This window comes from Gadus morhua, chromosome 16 (assembly GCF_902167405.1).
Source record: "Gadus morhua chromosome 16, gadMor3.0, whole genome shotgun sequence".
NCBI classification, from domain to species: domain Eukaryota; kingdom Metazoa; phylum Chordata; class Actinopteri; order Gadiformes; family Gadidae; genus Gadus; species Gadus morhua.
Genome location: NC_044063.1, coordinates 31720097 through 31738441, shown reverse-complemented (window position 1 = coordinate 31738441; position 18345 = coordinate 31720097). Strand labels below are relative to the sequence as shown.

At 43.4% G+C, this 18345-nt stretch overlaps 3 protein-coding genes and 1 long non-coding RNA gene across 5 annotated transcripts; 2 read left to right on the top strand and 2 right to left on the bottom strand.

The window, feature by feature from the left end:
* The first annotated feature begins 1359 nt into the window (after positions 1-1359).
* LOC115561334 (uncharacterized) lies at positions 1360-3557 on the top strand. Its single transcript, XR_003979902.1, has 2 exons — positions 1360-1560; positions 1905-3557. It is a non-coding gene; the product is annotated as an uncharacterized LOC115561334 (long non-coding RNA).
* Positions 2139-4899, bottom strand: bloc1s3 (biogenesis of lysosomal organelles complex-1, subunit 3). Its single transcript, XM_030381302.1, has 5 exons — positions 4796-4899; positions 4503-4621; positions 4014-4215; positions 3656-3756; positions 2139-2840 (listed from the first exon to the last, which is right to left on the bottom strand). The coding sequence occupies exons 2-5, from the start codon at positions 4617-4619 to the stop codon at positions 2655-2657; spliced, it is 606 nt and encodes a 201-aa protein (XP_030237162.1). The 5' UTR covers positions 4620-4621; positions 4796-4899; the 3' UTR covers positions 2139-2654.
* Positions 4885-10244, top strand: trappc6bl (trafficking protein particle complex subunit 6B, like). Of its 2 annotated transcripts, none has more exons than XM_030381303.1 (7): positions 4885-4964; positions 5212-5309; positions 5897-5964; positions 6608-6725; positions 7167-7250; positions 7480-7573; positions 9070-10244. In XM_030381303.1, exons 2-7 carry the CDS (start codon positions 5214-5216, stop codon positions 9099-9101), a joined length of 492 nt encoding a protein of 163 aa, XP_030237163.1. In that variant the 5' UTR covers positions 4885-4964; positions 5212-5213; the 3' UTR covers positions 9102-10244. The 2 variants fall into 2 exon arrangements, with proteins under 2 accessions (XP_030237163.1, XP_030237164.1); XM_030381304.1 differs by having other exon boundaries at positions 4923-4964; positions 5212-5255.
* Positions 10245-14329: 4085 nt separating this feature from the next.
* On the bottom strand, positions 14330-18176 carry zgc:114130 (mRNA decay activator protein ZFP36). Its single transcript, XM_030381866.1, has 2 exons — positions 17960-18176; positions 14330-16967 (listed from the first exon to the last, which is right to left on the bottom strand). Exons 1-2 carry the CDS (start codon positions 18080-18082, stop codon positions 15696-15698), a joined length of 1395 nt encoding a protein of 464 aa, XP_030237726.1. The 5' UTR covers positions 18083-18176; the 3' UTR covers positions 14330-15695.
* Between the last annotated feature and the right edge of the window lie 169 nt (positions 18177-18345).

Sequence of the window (18345 nt, the reverse complement as noted above, 5' to 3'; positions counted from 1 at the left end):
ACCAAAGCACAATTTTGTTTTATAACCAAACCCAATATTGACATTAACTGAATCTCACCTTGAGAAATTGTGATTTTCATTTTTGTAGTGTAAATTAAATTATGGCTTTCATTTAAACAGAGCTAAGTCAAAATAACCAAAAAAAATATTTTTTGTAATACAAATTAATAAAGGTCAGTGGTCTTCAGATTTTCCCTTAAAATTTTACAGGGCTATTTTTTTCCCCACCATTTCTACTTTCTACTACTTAAATATAATAATAAATTATAAGGGTCAAGGTTAGTAGTTATTAAGGGTTAAGGTTAGTAATATTGGTAGGGTAAGGATTAGTAATAAATACATGTAGGTTGAGTGTTGGTAATAAATATGAGTTTTATGAAGTGAATAACCAACATAACATCTCAATATTCTCAACAGATACTCAGTAATCGTCATCGTACTTTGTGTCTAAGGGGAGGTCGGAAAATATCTGTCAATCTATTTGAATATATAAATCTAAAGCACCTTAAGCAACATTTTATCGTTCATTATCACCTCAATTGGGTTTCAAACGTTTCAAAGTGATTTGAAAGCACAACAGCAAGGATTGCAAATTATGTATTTGTCCCGCGTCATAGATTATATTAGTGTTTTCTGTATCTGATGTGTTTCGTATAGTCCTTACATGAATAACAGGTGCACATACACAGGTCCTGTGATGTGGCAGGGCAAGTAGGCTTACTGGACTGGTATATTTAATATCAACTTAAAGGAACAGTGCATGTGGAAATTAGAAACAGAGGGAGGCCCACAATAAATGTCCACTGTGGTTTCCAAAGAGAGAGCTGAAATGTGCCAAATGTTGAGCCAAATGTTTTTGATAGCATCAGATTGAAGTCCCCTTCATACCAAGTGTAACCAGATCTGTAGGGATAGAAAGAACACACTAGGGCCACACCATGGTATACAGAACACAGGGGTGGGTAGAGAGGGACTATTTCATACACTTAATGGGCCAAAACCTCAGACAGCGAGATGAGCAAGATAAAGAATTGAATCCCTTTTGTCACAACCTCTGAGGGAGGAGAAGGAGTAGGACAATTCGTCTAAATATAATTCCAAAATTACATAATCTATGATATCATAGTTTACACACTTTTAAACACCAACTATTAAAAAGGTTAGGGCAGTTGGGCAGCTACAACATGGTTGTAGTCCTATTAAATTGTCTGACAGTGATAACACGCACACACACACACACACACACACACACACACACACACACACACACACACACACACACACACACACACACACACACACACACACACACACACACACACAGACAAACACACATACACACAAACACACACACACAGCTATAAATGGCCTAACTCAGAAATAGAAGGGTGCAGCTGACCAGCCCTTTACACTCTTCCGTTCGGAAGACATTTCTACAGCTGGGACCTCAAGTCAATAAAGTCTGAAGGCGTTTACTTGAAAAGTGGAAAAATGGAAGCCTTATCTTCACCAGTGGAGACCCAAGAAAAACAGATAAATATGGCTGAGGATATTATTGAGGTATCTTTTTGTTCTGTCTACAGCTCAACAAGTCAAAGGTTTATTGTTTAAATGTTCAAAGTTTATGTAGGTTATCATATTCATGTACTGTGCTTGTAATAAGTTAATTTGAAGAGCTTTTTTGGAAGTACAAAGTGTAGCAATATGCAGATAAACAAGGAAGGAAATAGCGTTAAAAGTAGAATAGAATAGATCTCTTCTTCCCTTGCCACAGCATCCCCCGGTGGTAGGATTAAGTAAATACATCAGGCATGCTTTTTGTCTTTTAACTAATATTAATTTACCATTATAAGCAAAGCCACATTAACCGGCTGCTCTCGATATCTCTGATTACATTTACCTAGATGGGGGACCCTGCGCGTGTGCCTGCTGAGACAGCGGTGACCTCGACTGATGATGAGGAGGACATGGGCTGCTGTGATACGGACTTTGATCACGTCTGCACAATGATAGGCGTCGCGGCCACTGCGTTGAACCTCCTACTGATGATGGCGGTGTACATATATTTTGTAAACACGGATGACACCGACACGAAAAGAACCGGGCGGATCTTCAGTGGATGGAAGCCTTAGACCATACACCGAGTCATAGTAGTTTAATCCTTCAGCATTGGTCTTTGTTCATAGCAACATAGCAAACAGTTAATAACAACCTAGCAAAATAACACCCAACTGCATATATATGCAGTACTATATGCAGTGCCATACGTAATACTAATATGACAAAATAGCATTGTGTTATATTATAATCAAAACATCAGCATCAATCTGGTATGGATTTAAAAAATCTGGCAATATCAGTGCATTGCAACATTTATTTATATTCCTGCCTTTGACTTTTAGATCAGTTTATCATGAATAAATTCATGACATAAGGTTAATGTATAACTTTTTAGAAGATATCTGGTTAATAATTGAAATAATGGAAAGATTATTCTGCTTTTCACCATTTATTCCTTTAGCAAATATATATATATAGTGTACACAAATAAGGAGCTTGTCTCGTATGCCGAGATCTAAATACATGTTGTTATTATAAATGAATACTGAATAATATAAAACGGCCAAACATAGTAAATTTGCTTGGATCTCCCCTCATGGTCCTTGGGCTATGCTGGCCGCAGGTGGGCCCATGTGGATGTCTGGCAGCAGGTGGCAGCTGGTGATACTATCAATCTTCTCAGAAACAGCCTTCAGGTCGTCCAGGATGAGTCTGATGCTGTGGGAGGCGTTGATGATAGCCGCCTGGGATGTGTTGAGCTGAACGGTGGCACTGCGTACCTACCACAACGATACGTGGGATCAGGTCAATACAAAGGAACTGACAATTAAAACCCCATTAAAAATATATCATGGGGATAGGGGATGGGGGGGTGTAGGTGGTATATGGTAAAATCAGGGTATCTGCAGGTTTCAGCAAGTCAAATTTAAGACTTTTTAAGACCTTTTTAATACCACCTTGAATGAAATTTAAGACCTAAAACACGCGATGGTGGGGGTTGGCAACAGACGCGAGCCAACTTCGGAAATGGACGTCTTCCAGCCAACTGTCCTTGAATTCGCACCTACCCATTGTCGCAGACTAGCTAGCAAGCACGCAGATAATCATTTATATATGCAGCTAGCAAGAAAGAAGCCTGAAATGTCACACGAGAAAAAATAATAAATAAATAGTCCCGCCCCAACAAATTTAAGTCCTTGAGTTACAGTATTTAAGACCACCATATGACATTTCTAACGAATTTAAGACTTTTTAAGACCTTAAATTTAGAAACTTTTTAAGACTTTTAAGGATGCGTGGACACCCTGGGTAAAATAGTAGACACAAAATATTAGTTCAAACTGTAAAGGTAGATACTCCTGCAAGTTAAGAGTTGAAGGTGATATTCTTTACCTTGTTGACTGTGTCCTTTAAGACAGTTGTGTAATGAACCCATGTAGTCAATGTAAATACATACATTTCACAAACTTACCAATAAATGCACTTTTTGTTCTTTTGTTTGATGAATATCTTGTGGGAGCCAACATCACACTATAAACACATGTCCAGAACAGAGGACGGAGATGGTCAGAACGTAGGATGCTCACAGCCTTACCTCTCGGCTGGCGTTGCCGTAGACCTGCCGTAGCGTCTGCGCCACATCGGCACACAGACGGCTGTTAGACTCCTGCAGCTTCTGCTGCAACAGGGTGTCCCCTAGAACATCAATAACAACAACAACAATTAATAGCCAGACAAAACACAAAATGAAGAGAAAAGGTATAACCTAAACAATAATGATAACATGACCATTTGCAACCACGTTAGAAGTGTAAATCAAAAACATAAAATGTTTGGTCATTGGCACAATTGTTCCCGTTTGATTTACAATGTAGGTTTAGGTGGGCATGAGTGGTGCTCATATGCACGCAAAACATGGTACATGAAGGGATAATGATTGTGTAGTTCCTCACCGTGGGGTCTGTGAACAGGGCTCCATCTATCTTCCACTACCGACTGGATGTCAGGGTGGTCTCTGACCACTATGAGGGGAGGCAGGTCTCTCCTAAGTATCTGAACGTTGTCATAGCTCCCTGCTGGAGAAACACCAATCGGTTGTCCCTTAGGCTGATCCAGCTCCCCCTCACTGTCCGTCTCAGAGGCCTCGCCGGGGACCTGAAACCATCACATTAGATACAAATCAATTCTCAGTTTATATATAAACGCAAACAATTGAATAATAAATCACTGAGTTTGATTGGTCAACAGAACTCCATCAGGGCTTGTACATCAGAATGCATCATGGGCTTTTTCCTATACGCCATACTGAGAGGAATCAAGAGAGTTGTAGATCCTAAAGCAACGTGGAATAAATCAACAATGTTAACTCATAATGACAAATCATGTGTCAAAGTCTCTTGTAACTGTCATAATCCTAAACAGACACTCAAGCACGTTTCCACCTTGGCTCCAGCAGCAGCAGCCTGGGCAGCTGCCGGCAGGGAGGTGATGTACACCTCATCATCAGAGTCTGTCTCTGACGCCTCGCCCTGCACCACGATCTGGTATCTGTTGGACATCACTGCACAGGAACAAGTTCTCAGATTAGCCTTTAATGCAAACACAACCTGTAGTCCAATTTGGACAGCAGTAGGACTTCTACTAGCGTGCACGTTTACACAGCAGAGAGTTGATTTGTAGGCTGACGCTATGGTAAATTGATACAGTGAGTCTAGAGAAAAATAGAAGCAAATACCTCTTCACTGCAAAGCCAGAAATCACATGATAAAGCAGGAAGTCCACTCGGAGGTCCTCAGCCAATCCGATTCAGTTGCGCTAAGCTCGCCAACACAATGGCCACGTGGTATAATGACGTAACGTGCAGTCATTGGGCGACAGACAGCCGGAAAAGAAACATCTGAAAGGTAGCAAGCAAGTGGCTGTAACAATGTATTTGAGTGAACAACTCTAAAGATCTATTTTAGTTTATCCAATATGTAATCATTATATTGATCCGATTGTTTTTATTCCATTGTATCTCAAAATGTCGTTATCACTCGTGGATCTCAGCCTCTTTCTGTTAGCTGGATGCTAACGTGAGTCGTGTCTGCTCTGGGTAGGGGATGCTCCGGACACTAAATTAACCTGACTCTATACCTGTATATGTTTCAGACATGGCAGACGAGGTCCTTTTCGACTTTCTCCACATGGAAATGGTGAGCCATGTTTACAAGGAGCAGCGCTCCAGTAAAGGAGAGCTTGATAGCAAGGTAATGGTGAACCGTTTAACCACTGTTAACGTGACTCTGTTCGTCTTAAGTTACACTACTCTCCTCTGCCCCGTATCATTTTCACATCATCGTTCTGTCTAGTAAAATGTTGGGAGTATTTAGCTACCCTTCATGCTGTAGACGCACACTTAGTTTTGGACAAAAAATAATTGTCCATATCATTCACAGAATATACAGTAGACATACATAAATAATAATAAACACTGAGGCCAACCAACAATAGTTGAGCTTCAGTCCTGCATCCTCATCGTGATACACTACTAGGTGTTTAGATGTTCCACAGTCTCTTTACCTGTCCACACTGAGGTTCACTTCCATTTTGTACTGCAACCTGTAGTGATCCTAAATGACCTAAGAAGATCTGTCTGAGTGAGTCTAATTGGTCATTCATAGATCTAGACTCCACAAAAGTTCTATTTTGTTTTGTTTTTTGCCAGGCTTTCAAGTCACTTATGCTTTGTAAAGGATCCCTCTAATCTTGTCTCAACAGACATAGAAAGTCCTGTCACTGAGTCCTGTTTTATTTGAATCTCTGTTTGTTTCCCTGCATATGTCCTTTCGTTCAGGACCGAGCTGTATGTGTCTCCATCCTGGAAGGCATGGGATTCAGAGTTGGACAGGGACTCATTGAAAGGTACCGTTTGATTATTTTTGGTTCCTGTGCCCTGCATAGGGTCTAAATGTGTTGTGCATATCATGCTTTTTTAGGGTTAATAATTGCATTTGGGGTACTACTAGAATAGGATTACATGCCTGTATGTTAGAAATACCCCTTATTATTCTCACACTGTTAATTTCTGCAAAAAACTATTTCACCGTCTTTCAAAAACATTCAGATTTGTATAATGTCGCTTTAAGGCCCCCCTCCCGAGTAGCCCACTCTGCTGTGATTGGTCAGCATGCTCACTCTGTCGCAATTGTTGGAACGCTGTGTTCTGTGTCGGAAAATCCCCCCCCCCCCCCCCCCCGAGAAGTTGTAAACATTGCGGGAAGCCGGGGGGCGCGACTTCTGCACTTCAGCACCGCGCATTCTGACCGTGTGTCACACTATTACGGAGGTACTTGACTGCAAACGAGCCATTTCACACACTTTTGGCAAGGCGTTCTCGGTGGGCGCGAATACTCCCCCTGGTTCAGACTTGCATTTTTCTAGCTTAGCAGTCATAAAACATATATACATGATACGTCATATAACAGTCTAAAGCAGGTCGAAAAAGCATAATATCAACCCTTTAATTGTTGATCTGACCTCTGAATCACTGGTTCTCTAATGCCAGGATGACCAGGGACTCCCCCAGCTTTAAGGACGAGTTGGACATGATGAAGTTCATCTGTAAAGACTTTTGGACGCAGGTCTTCAGGAAGCAGATTGACAACCTCCGAACCAACCACCAGGTGAATCTAACCCACTGAAGAAAACACAATAATCGCGTGCCATTCTGTGCAGTTAAGTTAAATTCTGTGTTCACCACACAAAAGACGTTGACCAGGGTATCGATCAAAAAGGAGCTCAATGTATCTTCTGCATAGAGAGGCATGTGGCTCAAGAGGTAGAGCGGGTTGGCTGGTAACCGGAAGGTTGCTAGTTCGATCCCCGGCTCCTCCTAACATGTCGAGGTGTCCCTGAGCAAGACACTTCACTCTCACTGCTCCTGAGCCAGCTCCTGAGCTGGCTTTCGCCGTTGGTGTGTGAATGTGTGTGTGAAGGGGTGAGTGTAAGGCAACATTGTGAAGCGCTTTGAGTTGCCACTGGTTAGGTAAGTTGTATAAATGATGTCCATTTACCATTTAGAGACTGTTTACACTGTGTAATAACTACTGAATGGCCCCTGGCAGGGGACCTATGTGCTCCAGGACAACAAGTTTGTTCTGTTGACTCAACTCTCAAGTGGCAAACAGTATCTGGAAGAGGCCCCCAAGGTTGTACACACACACACACACACACACACACACACACACACACACACACACACACACACACACACACACACACACACACACACACACACACACACACACACACACACACACACAGCCAGCCACTATTTAAATTAGTCGCCACAATGGCATCTATCCTGACCCATACTCATCAATACAGCCAGGCTTTAACTTTGTCCCTGTACATCTCTTCTGTGGGTCCTCTGTGCAGTACCTGGCGTATTCATGCGGTTTGGTGAGGGGAGCGCTCTCCAACCTGGGTCTAGAGAGCGTGGTGACCGCCGAAGTCTCTCTGATGCCTTCCTGTAAGTAGCCTCCACATCAGGTAGAGGGTTAGGTTCCATGGGGGTTGGTGTGGCTTCAGGCAGAGTGGGCCCACTGTCCTTGCAGGCAACACCGATTCACTGTGATGATGTATTGGCCTCTGGCTCTGGTTCAGAATTATTTAGTTGGGTGAAACATGTTTACATCTTTAGAGATTATGGTGGTTCATCACTGCTCAAAATGGCGAGCCAAAATGGCTTTGCGTGCGCATACAACTAACACATCCGTGCACAACAGATATTGTGTGCACTTTACTGCATTTTAAAGCAATATTTCTCTGCAGGTGAAAGCTGTAATATAGCCTGAGGAGAAAATGAGGAGAAAATCATCATTGAGTTTAAGGTGAAGCAGCATGAGACTGATGCTGCTGTGCGTACAAATGCAGTCTTTGCTCTCGTGCTCGCAAAGGCCTCCAAGTCCTGCTCGCTTGGAGGCCTTCTCTCCTCGCTCTGATATATTTTCTCCTAGTGCTAGGGTCTTCTATTGGCATTAGGTGGGCTGAGCCAGCGATGGCCTTTGTGTCTCTTAATGTGATTGGTTTCGTGTTGCTGGACAAGCAAACCCCTCTTGAAGTGCTTGGATGATCACTTGGGTAACATGAAGCAAGCTGACATTTAACCAAGAGTATGCTCAAGAGCTGGCGTCTCAGAACACGCTTTTGAGAGCAATCAGGCAGCTTGCAGTTGCCGTTAACAAAAAATATTACTATGCCTGTCATGAATTAAAGTAGGACCATCAGGCACAGTGAACCATAGTCAGCCTTGAAGATTGGCAAAACTTGAGTACGTAGAATATCAACAGACCAGGAGATATAAACGTTAAATGCTGATCCCGAAAAATACTGCATTGCCTTGCTGTAGATATTTTGTGTAATGGTAAGGGAGCGATCATCTAATGCAGTCTAATAAACCATATTTATAATATTATTACCACAGTAATGTAAATGCTCGTTGCATGGATTTCCCCAGGCTGTTTTTTTGCAAACAGAAAAATCAATGTCTAAACGTGATAGGTTAGAGCAACCAATCCCGTTTAGGTATACAATGGCCATTGCTGGCCGCGCCCACTTAGTATCAGAAAGAAAACCATTGCGTGAGGAGAAAAACATCGGAGCAAGCAGGAAAACAATTTTTGTGCACCGGGGCGTTAATTGCATGCTGCTTCACTTCATGTAGGCGCTCAATTAATCGTTCCTCACAGGCTTTATTATTGCTCTCCCGATATAATAATGAGCGTGAGTGAAGTTATACTGCTTGGAATAATGTTTTGTGCGCAATAATGTGTAAGTAGTGTGTGTGGACAAAGTTTTTGCTCACGACTTTTAGCAGCGATATGCCACCATAGCCGATCTCCAAGTGCTATGGGAGGAGAAATGTGAATCTTCATCTAGTTTGAAATCTATCATTAATTTGCATCTGCCAGCTTGTGCATGTTTGATCTTTTGTGTCCATTGATCTTCTGTTGTTTCCATTGACAGGTAAGTTCCAAGTGGTTATCCAAAAGTTATGACCAGAGTCCCGTGTTGCCCTCTGGAGAAATAAACCACACGCATCGAGAGCTCTGGCACCATTCTGAAAACAACTAAAAAGACATTGGGGTTTTTGTCCACTGGTCAAGAAGTTGACAAATTTCAAGTTAGGGCCCTGAAAGAACAAGCCATCTCCAGCCGGCTTAGCTAAACACTCTACAGAGCCTAATGGACTCAGTGCTTATGGCCGGTCTGACTTGGCAGTGAGGCAGACGTGTTCTACGTGGACATGTGAAGTGATTCTCCCCTCGTCAGCGGGACCCCCTGGATGGGTCGTCTTTGGGCGGGGCCGAGGTGCTCAGCAATGTGAATGTCAACCTCGGTCGCTACTTTTCTGGTTTTCTTGTTTTACACTGTTTACCCAAGAGGATTCTTTACTTAGTGTGTAAAACAGAGGTTTGTTGTGCGTCTGTAGCTGTGGTTAGTCCTTTAGAGAGTGTGGGTGTATAGGTTCAGTGTTGGTGCTGGGACTTGTTACCGGTCTGGAGCCCGGTCTGATGGGAACAAGTCCCTTCCTTCCCATCATGTCATAGTTGAAATAATACAATATTGATATGACTCTATTATTAGGGTATTTTTTTAATATAATATTATTAAAACTAAGACACTGGCAAAAAAAACTTAGAAACAACGTGGGGCTTTTTTGCTGTCCCTCTGTGGGGTTTGCCTTGTGGAGTTTATGTAATGCAAGGTTGGAGTCTAGAATACAAATGATTAAAAATATAAAACCTGAGTAAGAATCTTTCCTCCAAAGGTATCAACAAACACACTCACGCACTCACAGATGAAGAGTAAGGAGCTTTCTAGGGATTATTTTTGTGCATAGATGTGAATTCATTGTCATTTGTAATAAAATGTAAATGGTCAGGAAAGATTTTTCAGGAATTCGATTTTCGATTCGAACAGTTACATGCAACATCTGTATAGTAATGTATCAACGATCAAAGGTTGTCCATGAAAGGTGTAATTATAACCTATACCACTAGAGGGAAACATTTGTCTTTTAGAGTTATTTGCTTGTTTATTCGTGTTTTTCTAAAACCATCCATGTTTAAACATTCCTTTGTTTTTTATCTCGTTCATTCTCCAAGAGACGGAAATTAAAACTTATTTCACGCAGTCAATGATTCAAAACTTGAAGCATTGTATACGCTATAAAAGCACTTTGATCTGCCAAATTTTATTATTATGTAGTTCTTATTAACTTATTTAATAGTATTTTTCATGTGGCTTGACATCAAACATATTAGTTGAACTGATAGATAAAATGTATTGTGTATATCTCAAAGGCACATAGACCTACCTATATTTCTGGAATAGCATTGATCTTATTACAATAAGTAGATAGTTATATTACTAATATAGCACATCTAGCCACAATAGTAATCTGTTTTGCTGTGCGAACACCAGACGCAGGAGTAATTTGGGTAGGCCTTCTAGAGCTAAGGTTACTCCAATACCTCTTTCCTTCATAACTGACTTCATTATCTTCTCCATGTGATGACAGATGTGTTACAGTGGTTGCATTAGAAATTTCACCAAACGAACATCCTGTTTTTATCCCAATCGTGTAATCAAATGTAATAGAATAACACTTATTCCAATGATTATAACTTTGAATAGCCCAATCGTGTAATCAAATGTAATAGAATAACACTTATTCCAATGATTATAACTTTGAATAGCCCAATAGTGAACAAAAAGTTAACGGGGAGGTTTTTTAAACTAGAGAGTTTGAACATCCCCCACAATATAACCTTAAGCCCATCCCTCTGGAAATTCGTTCTAACCCCAGACAGTATGGATAAAGGACAAATGAAGGCAGCCGAGGCAGGAGGGAGAATAATTAGGATGCTTGCATGAATGGGCAGGCAGCTAATTCCTTTGAGTGAGTGTTCAAAACAATTTAATATCAAGCCCAATGTTACTAAGAATGAGAACTTTTAAAGAAGTTGAAAAGAGAAATAGGGGAGGATGCTGAATAGTGCAGCACAGTAGTGGATTACGGATGGAGAGGATAAGAGATTCAGACCAGAACTTAAAGGAATGAGAAGGTGGGGTTGAGGGGGAAAAAGGTTGAAGAAGTTGCAAAGAAGAGACAGACAAGGGAGGGGAGCGAAAGAGAGAGAGAGAGAGAGAGAGAGAGAGAGAGAGAGAGAGAGAGAGAGAGAGAGAGAGAGAGAGAGAGAGAGAGAGGGAGAGGGAGAGGGAGAGGGAGGGAGGGAGGGAGGGAGAGAGAGAGAGAGAGAGAGAGAGAGAGAGAGAGAGAGAGAAGGGGGGGGAGAGCAGGGGTAAGAGCACAAAGGGAGAGTGCTTAAAGAGAACGAGGTAAACTGGGGGGTTGGGGGATGGAGAGAATGGGGGAGAATAAAGAGGGTGCTCTGCTGTAGACTGCCTCTAAGACACTCTGTGGCCCTGCCTCTAACCGACCCTAACCCTTTAGACACTCCGAGACCCGCAAATGCTCCGACCGTTGGAGTGAGAGAAAAGCTGGGGCCTGGGTGAGGGGCTGTAAGGGGGAGGGATGGTGGGGCTGGGTGTAGAATGAGAGCAACAGCTGTTGAGCACTGCATAGCCCTACACGCAGCCCCCCCCCGCCCCCCCATCACGACTACAAAATCCCACCTCCACTATCCTGCATCACAATGTGGCCAATCCACTCATAAAGAGGACTTGCTGGCAGGCTGGGGAGGGGGAAGGGTGATGGGACAGGCAGGGGAGGCAGCAGGGGAGAGGGGGGAGGGGTAAGACTAGGAGTTAAGAGGTACAGAAGTTGATGGTAAAAAAGGAAAAGTAATATTCATTCTCTTAAACGTTTCACTCTACCCCTAACCCTTACAATTCAGGCACAGCATCCATAGAGCAGACACGGAACGTCTTTTGTACCGAGAGACACGGGCTCTATTGATCAGGGTTTTACAACAGTGAAAAGATTCCTCTACATTTAGTAATATTTTCTTGGGAGGAAGACACAAAAAAATATTATCATCTTAGATTTTAATTTCTTTCTAATGTAATATCTTAAATGCAATTCATTTAAAAGAATGTTGAAGCATAATAGGTCTCCTGTTCTTTTAATTTGAATGTGGTTGGAAACATGGCTTGTGTATTGGTCTTTACTTTTACACATGCTTCGGGCATTATTATAGTAGCGCCCACAATGGACCGACATTTTAGGGCAGTTTATTTGTGCACCAACTTTGTAGCTATAGTGGACATGCTTTTTATCTCTGTGGGGAGACTCATTAGGCCTATACAATGTATCTAAGTGTATTAGCTCAGAATCTTTCTGCGTACAACATCGGTCCTTGTTTCTATTGAAGACATATGTCCCTACCACTATCTCTAGATGTCTTGTGAGGGTTGTCCATATTAATCATTTTGTACATTGTAACTGTGCATCCCCTGATGTCGCCGGCCAGGTTTGTGTCCGCAACAATGATAAAACACCTAAAGGACATCCTCCATACCCAGCACCTTTTATAAACACCATGCCGGCCAATATCTTAATGATGAGCCAATCCAGCGCTGCTACAGTGAAACTGAACAAGGGGAAAGTTTCCAGTAAAAAAAACTATTTTCGTGAAGATGCATTAAGCTACACCACCCTCCCCCGAACTCTTCCTTTCTACTTAACACTCACAACTTTATTTTCTGTGCCCGTGCCTCATGCTTCACAGGGCAATAGTGCAAGAAGTCGTCTCTGGGGAGCGTATGCTGACCTATGGTGCAACTGAATACAGCCATCTGCCTGCCGCTCCTCTGTCCCACAGGGCACAACTGTGGGAGAATGTCTATCACAATGCACCTCTCTCTCATCCCTCTCCCTCTCTCCGAGTCCCTTTAACTCGTTCCCAGCCAGTGCCCACTCACAAACTTCCAGCCCATCTTATTGTAACAGTGACAATACGAGAATGACTGAGCGTTTGTGTGTGAAGACAGAGTGAGAGTGGCGGAAAACAGAGAGGCATGGAAATTCTTCAAGAGTCAACCGTGAGCACGCATCCTTAGCAGTTCGGTGTTCTTCCTTTGAGTTGTAGGCATGGTTACGACAGGCATTGCTATAGAAACACTAATTCATGTTTCTGTATGATGTCACAAACGGGGGAGGCTCGTGGTGAAGGACATATCTAGGGGTAGAACTGCTTCTCTGTGCTTGGTAGTTGTAAGGTGAGAAGCATCTGCACCCACCTGACTAAATAACCTTATTTGGACAAGTTTGATCGATGGAAGTCATTTATTAGCTGTTTCCTTGATTGCCAATAACTGGTTCACCTATTTGACATTATTTCATTCAAAGCTAAGTAAGTTACAATAGTGGTTTACTTATGTGAACCACAAAATACATCTATTACCTAAAATCAGTTATTATAAAACCCCAACAAGTCAAGTTGTAATCAATTGAAATTGCCGTTATTAGCCCTAGTTTCCCAGGAAAAAACTAACAAGAGAAAGTGGTGTAGAGAGCAGGCTGCATGGGATTTGAGATTAAAACCCCAAACAAAAGGCTTCCGATCTCATGGCATCACTAGTACTACACACACTTCAGTGACCAATCGGCCAGCCGCTGTGCTTCAGTGGAGACTCCTAGGCCTGTACTTGAAGCTTAGATCTGTGGCCACACCCACCATCAGTTAGGTCTTTGGTGAAAGCAGGGACGGGGGAAAAGATTAAGACCAACTTTTACAATACCTTTGATTATTGTATAGATAAGCACTGCAGTGCACTTGCTGAAGTGCACCACATTTGAACTCTGGAGCATTAAAATAATCTCTTGAATGAAGAAATTAGTTTGATAATTTGAGGGACATCACAAGTTTGCGTCAATGGTTAATGTTCCGATAGATGCCTACATTTCTTTTAAATCTTTCAATTGGATATAAATGCAAATATATTAAGGACGGCGTAACATCCTTTAAAAGTTTAATATTTAACATTTGCTTGACTTTCAAAATTAAACAACATTTCATAACTTTCTGATTACTCCCTTGCTCTCTAAGAAAATGCTTGGACATGCAACATTTATTAGAAATGACAGGAAGCTAAAACCCGAACTATGGAATTGGCCGTAAATGATTTTAGTTCCTAAATACAAAACCAAAATAATATAAATGACAATTTGGAATACTTGAGAGCTTTAGCCGAGTGAAACACAGACTTGTACGAGCTAAGAATCAATGCAGCAATGAAACTCAGAACATGGAAACCATTTGTAAAAGAAAAAAAAAAACTTTATTTCTGGTACAAAAAGCATAAGAAAATCCCAAATATATTAAACTTAACCTTGATACAACTTGAAGTCCTCTATAAATATGTTAAAATAATTTAAAGAACTTAATTTACTAAGATTATCACGTTTTTAATGACTAAACAGGCCTCAAACAAGGATGGTGAATAAGCCTTTTTTAAATAGACCCGTAATGGCAAAGAATCTGCTCTCAGAACTAACATCACAAGCTTAACACAACTAGATAACACGTCTAAAAAAATGTAATGTTTCCTAAACTCAGAACATTCAGGATCCTACTCTGTAAGGCAGGAAACCCGGGGCCCCATTTACACGGTTGTGGTCAGGTTTGTGCATTGGTAAAAGGGGTGTGCTCTTAAATTCATATACGCTTTGAGAACAATGTTGCAGAAACAACGGAATATTTAACAGCAGTCAACTACAGAGTTGTGCCAAAATATGGGGGAGATACTTTTGGTCGGAAAGAGGCCTGCCTAGATCTAAACATCACAAGCACAGGAGGAATATCTATCAAGCTTACAAATACACCCTACAAAACACTGACACAGCTCTAAAAATGGCAAAAAACACTAATGCATGCAATCTTCCATTAGAAGTACCCATTCTGGCCCCCTTCGATGGCCCAGCCAGTAGCCGACAGCCCATCGGATTAACGGGTAAACACTCCCAACTGAAGTGTGGACTGCTTCATAACACTAAAGGCACGTCATTTCATACGAAAATGCAACATTCTGGTTAAGGCCTGTTGTCCAAATACTAGACAGAATAGACGGCACCTTACATCTGTGCGGTTGGGACAGAACTGGCTTCACTATTTATATATATATTTTTGATATTCACAGCGCTGTGGTTATGGTTGGGGAGGGAATCCAACAATACACATCGAGTTTGGCCTCAAATAGTTCTGGATCTTTGGCGTTTAAACTTTTAGATATAATTATGGATTTGATAAAAAAAAAATGGAAATGTATTTGCGTGGCTGGAGTGCAATCACCAAAACTTATGTGATCAATAATTATAAATGCGTCATGTGCTAGCACTAATAAATATGCATCTTTTAGGCATTTATCCATTACAAAATATTTCACATCATCTTGGTCACACTAAAAATTCAGAGTACAGCCGTACTCATTCCACCCAGCAACCCCCCATTCCCAATCATGTGATGTCATCACAGGGCCGTTTGTGACATAAAAAAAAAAGTGTGATTATTCCAAAGTGTGACCACGGTAGGCATGACGTGGACTGAAGGAGCTTATAAGTGTGTTGGGCAAGACAGAGGGTGTGACATCAAAAGTCTGTGTTATTGTCCGTGTGCGGTCAAGCACTACACGACATACTCGGCCATGTCCTCGGGGACAGAAAGCTGACTGAACACCGTCAGGCGCCGGGCGTTGGCGTCCCCACCGTCGGAGCCGCTGAGGGAGCTGGCCGAGCTGCTGCCGCCTTCGTGTTCCGGCTCTGACAGGGAGGTTGAGGAGAGGGAGCGCGGGCCCAGGGGGCCCACGAACCCCTCCGCTGTCACGCAAGGACTCTGACGCAGGGAGGGTGAGGTGGCCGGGGAGAACCCGTTCAGGGAGCAGCCGGAGTCGGGGGAGGGCAGGAAGTGGGCACGGGGGTCAGAGGAGGAGGCCGGGCCCACCGGAGGGGCCTGCTGTGGGTGGAGGTGCTGCTCTGCCTTCGAGGCAGACGCCTCGAAGGCAGAGTCCATCTCCAGTAGGGCGTGGGAGAGGAGCTCTGTGATGTCGCTACAGGAGGGAGGTGCAGCGGAAGGGGGAGCCCGCAGGAAGGACCCTAGGGAAGGCGGTGGGAGGGTGGGAAGGGCTTGCTGCAGGTGGGGGGCGGAGGGGAAGCCGGCAAAGCTGAAGCTCTGCCTGAGAAGAGGAGGTCGGCCGGAGCGAAAGGAGCCAGGCTGGGAGAGGCCGCAGGGGGTGGAGGACGTGGAGGACGAGCGAGGGTGCGGCTGCTCCAGGTCGTCCTCGTTGTTGTGGACAAAGTGGCAGCGGATCCCGTAGGGGCAGAAGCCGATGGTGTGGAACGTGCGACAAGGCTCTGTTTTGTACTTGGGATGTCTGTTGAGGTCACGCAGCTCATCCAGCCCATGGGCAAACTGGCACTTGTTGCCATATTTGCACACGCTGCTCTCGGCAAAGGAGCGGCACAATTCGGTCTTGTAGCGCGAAGACGACGAGCCAGATGAGTTGGAGGCGATGGACAGCAGGGAGGAGGCAGAGGAGGATGAAGGCAAGGTGGGGCTAGTGCTTAGAGAAGGGGACCTGCCGGCACCCAGGTAGGGCCAGCCCAGAGGCCCCCCTGCACTGCTGGTTTCAACCATGCTCAGAGAGCGCTCTACCCAGAACCGCGACCTTGCCCACTGGATCGAGGTGGGCTGCTCTGGAGGCTGTGGGCTGTCCGGCTTCTGGCACCAGTGGTTGGAAGGCAGGAAGGCGTCCAGTAACTCAGATTGCTGAGAGAGGGAGGAAGGAGAGGAGGAGAAATGGGCACTGTTGCACTGCTGGCCGATGTAGCCGGCCGTTTTCATGGCCAGGCTGAGGGGTATCGGGGCACTGTTCTGATCCCTGAGGTCAAGGTTCAACAGCTGCCGCAAGAGGGAAAAAAACAAAAAGTCAGCATTGAGAACATTAGTTTATCCCCAGAAGTAATTAACCTTCTAAAATGGATTTTGTACCCAAACATTTTGTTTATTTTTTATTTTATTTTATAGATCGGGGCGTCTACAGAGTGTTACTAGATGGGATTGGGTCCGAGTAGGGTGACTTGGAACAACAAGCTTTATTCTCATGTCAGCTGGCCTCTAGTAGGCCAGGGCAATGTTCATGGGAGGGAAGATTTTTTTCACTTAACAACTTTGATGGTTAAAAAATGTTGATTGAATTTGACAACTTGAACCACGATCAACACTCAACAAGTTTAAAAAGCCATCACATGGCGCATGAGCACTATGGTACCAAGTGCTGCTGTTCCAGCGGCCGCTGTAAGGAACAGGGACCAGGAAGCAAGAGGTAGGCCTGCTGTGACACACTACGGCCCCGGCAGTGTGATCTCATTGGGAACTGGCCTAAAGATATGAACGGCAGTGTGATCTCAATGGGATCTGGTCTACAGATATGAACGGCAATGTGATCTCATTGGGATCTGGTCTACATATATAACGGCTGAGTAGTAGTATTGGGTTCTGGTCGACAAATATGAACGGCTGTATAACAGTATTTGGATCTGGTCTATAGATTTGAACGGCTGTATACCAGTGTTGGGATCTGGTCTACAGCTAATTAAAGGCTCTGTAATGTATTAGGGGCCCACTTCATGAATCACAACACACTGCGTCAATTTTGTTACCAAGTAGATAAAAGTTCCCTTGCTCGTTTTAAAGAAATCCAAACCAAACAAAACACGAAGTAGTTTAGTAAATCGGCAAGCCTCTTAAGTTGAACATCAGCCACACACACTTGAAAATAAACAACCTGCAGAAAAAAAGTTAGCCGTAGCTAGCTAACTAGTAGCTAGGAACTAGTACGGACGGCGTCAAACTTTCTGTACTACCGCTGCTATCTCTTTAAATAACTTTACCTGGCACATGGTGTCCTCCACGTCTACAAGCTGGCTGAATGGAAACGACGGCATGTTGTTTATTATCCGTGAGTTTGTCCCAGGCGGCCCCGCGGCAGTGATCCAAAGCGCTGCTGCGGGCATATGTTTAAAGAAGTGTCCTCCTGAGCCGAGCCGCCTCGGCCACGTGCGGCTTTAAAACCGAGCAACACGCTGTTAGCCACGCCCCCGGCCGTTAGCCACGCCCCGTTCGAACACGGACCGAGGCGGCGAGGCCATTTTTATATATTTAGCGCCATTCATTTCAGAATCTGAATCAGAATCACTTGCATTTCATCTTATTGTAGAAAAAAATTCTCAAGCTTGGTTCCTCAACAGCCACATAGCAGCAACATACAAGATAAAGT

Coding starts and splice junctions, on each gene's coding strand:
- bloc1s3 (XM_030381302.1), bottom strand. CDS start 4,619: ATGTCCAACAGATACCAGATCGTGGTGCAGGGCGAGGCGTCAGAGACA. Junction 3,757..4,013: donor CCCTGTTCACAGACCCCACG/GTGAGGAACTAC, acceptor TTGATGTTCTAG/GGGACACCCTGTTGCAGCAG. Junction 2,841..3,655: donor ACGGCAACGCCAGCCGAGAG/GTAAGGCTGTGA, acceptor TCGTTGTGGTAG/GTACGCAGTGCCACCGTTCA.
- trappc6bl (XM_030381303.1), top strand. CDS start 5,214: ATGGCAGACGAGGTCCTTTTCGACTTTCTCCACATGGAAATGGTGAGC. Junction 6,726..7,166: donor ACCTCCGAACCAACCACCAG/GTGAATCTAACC, acceptor GGCCCCTGGCAG/GGGACCTATGTGCTCCAGGA. Junction 7,251..7,479: donor ATCTGGAAGAGGCCCCCAAG/GTTGTACACACA, acceptor TCCTCTGTGCAG/TACCTGGCGTATTCATGCGG.
- zgc:114130 (XM_030381866.1), bottom strand. CDS start 18,082: ATGCCCGCAGCAGCGCTTTGGATCACTGCCGCGGGGCCGCCTGGGACA. Junction 16,968..17,959: donor TGGAGGACACCATGTGCCAG/GTAAAGTTATTT, acceptor CTCTTGCGGCAG/CTGTTGAACCTTGACCTCAG.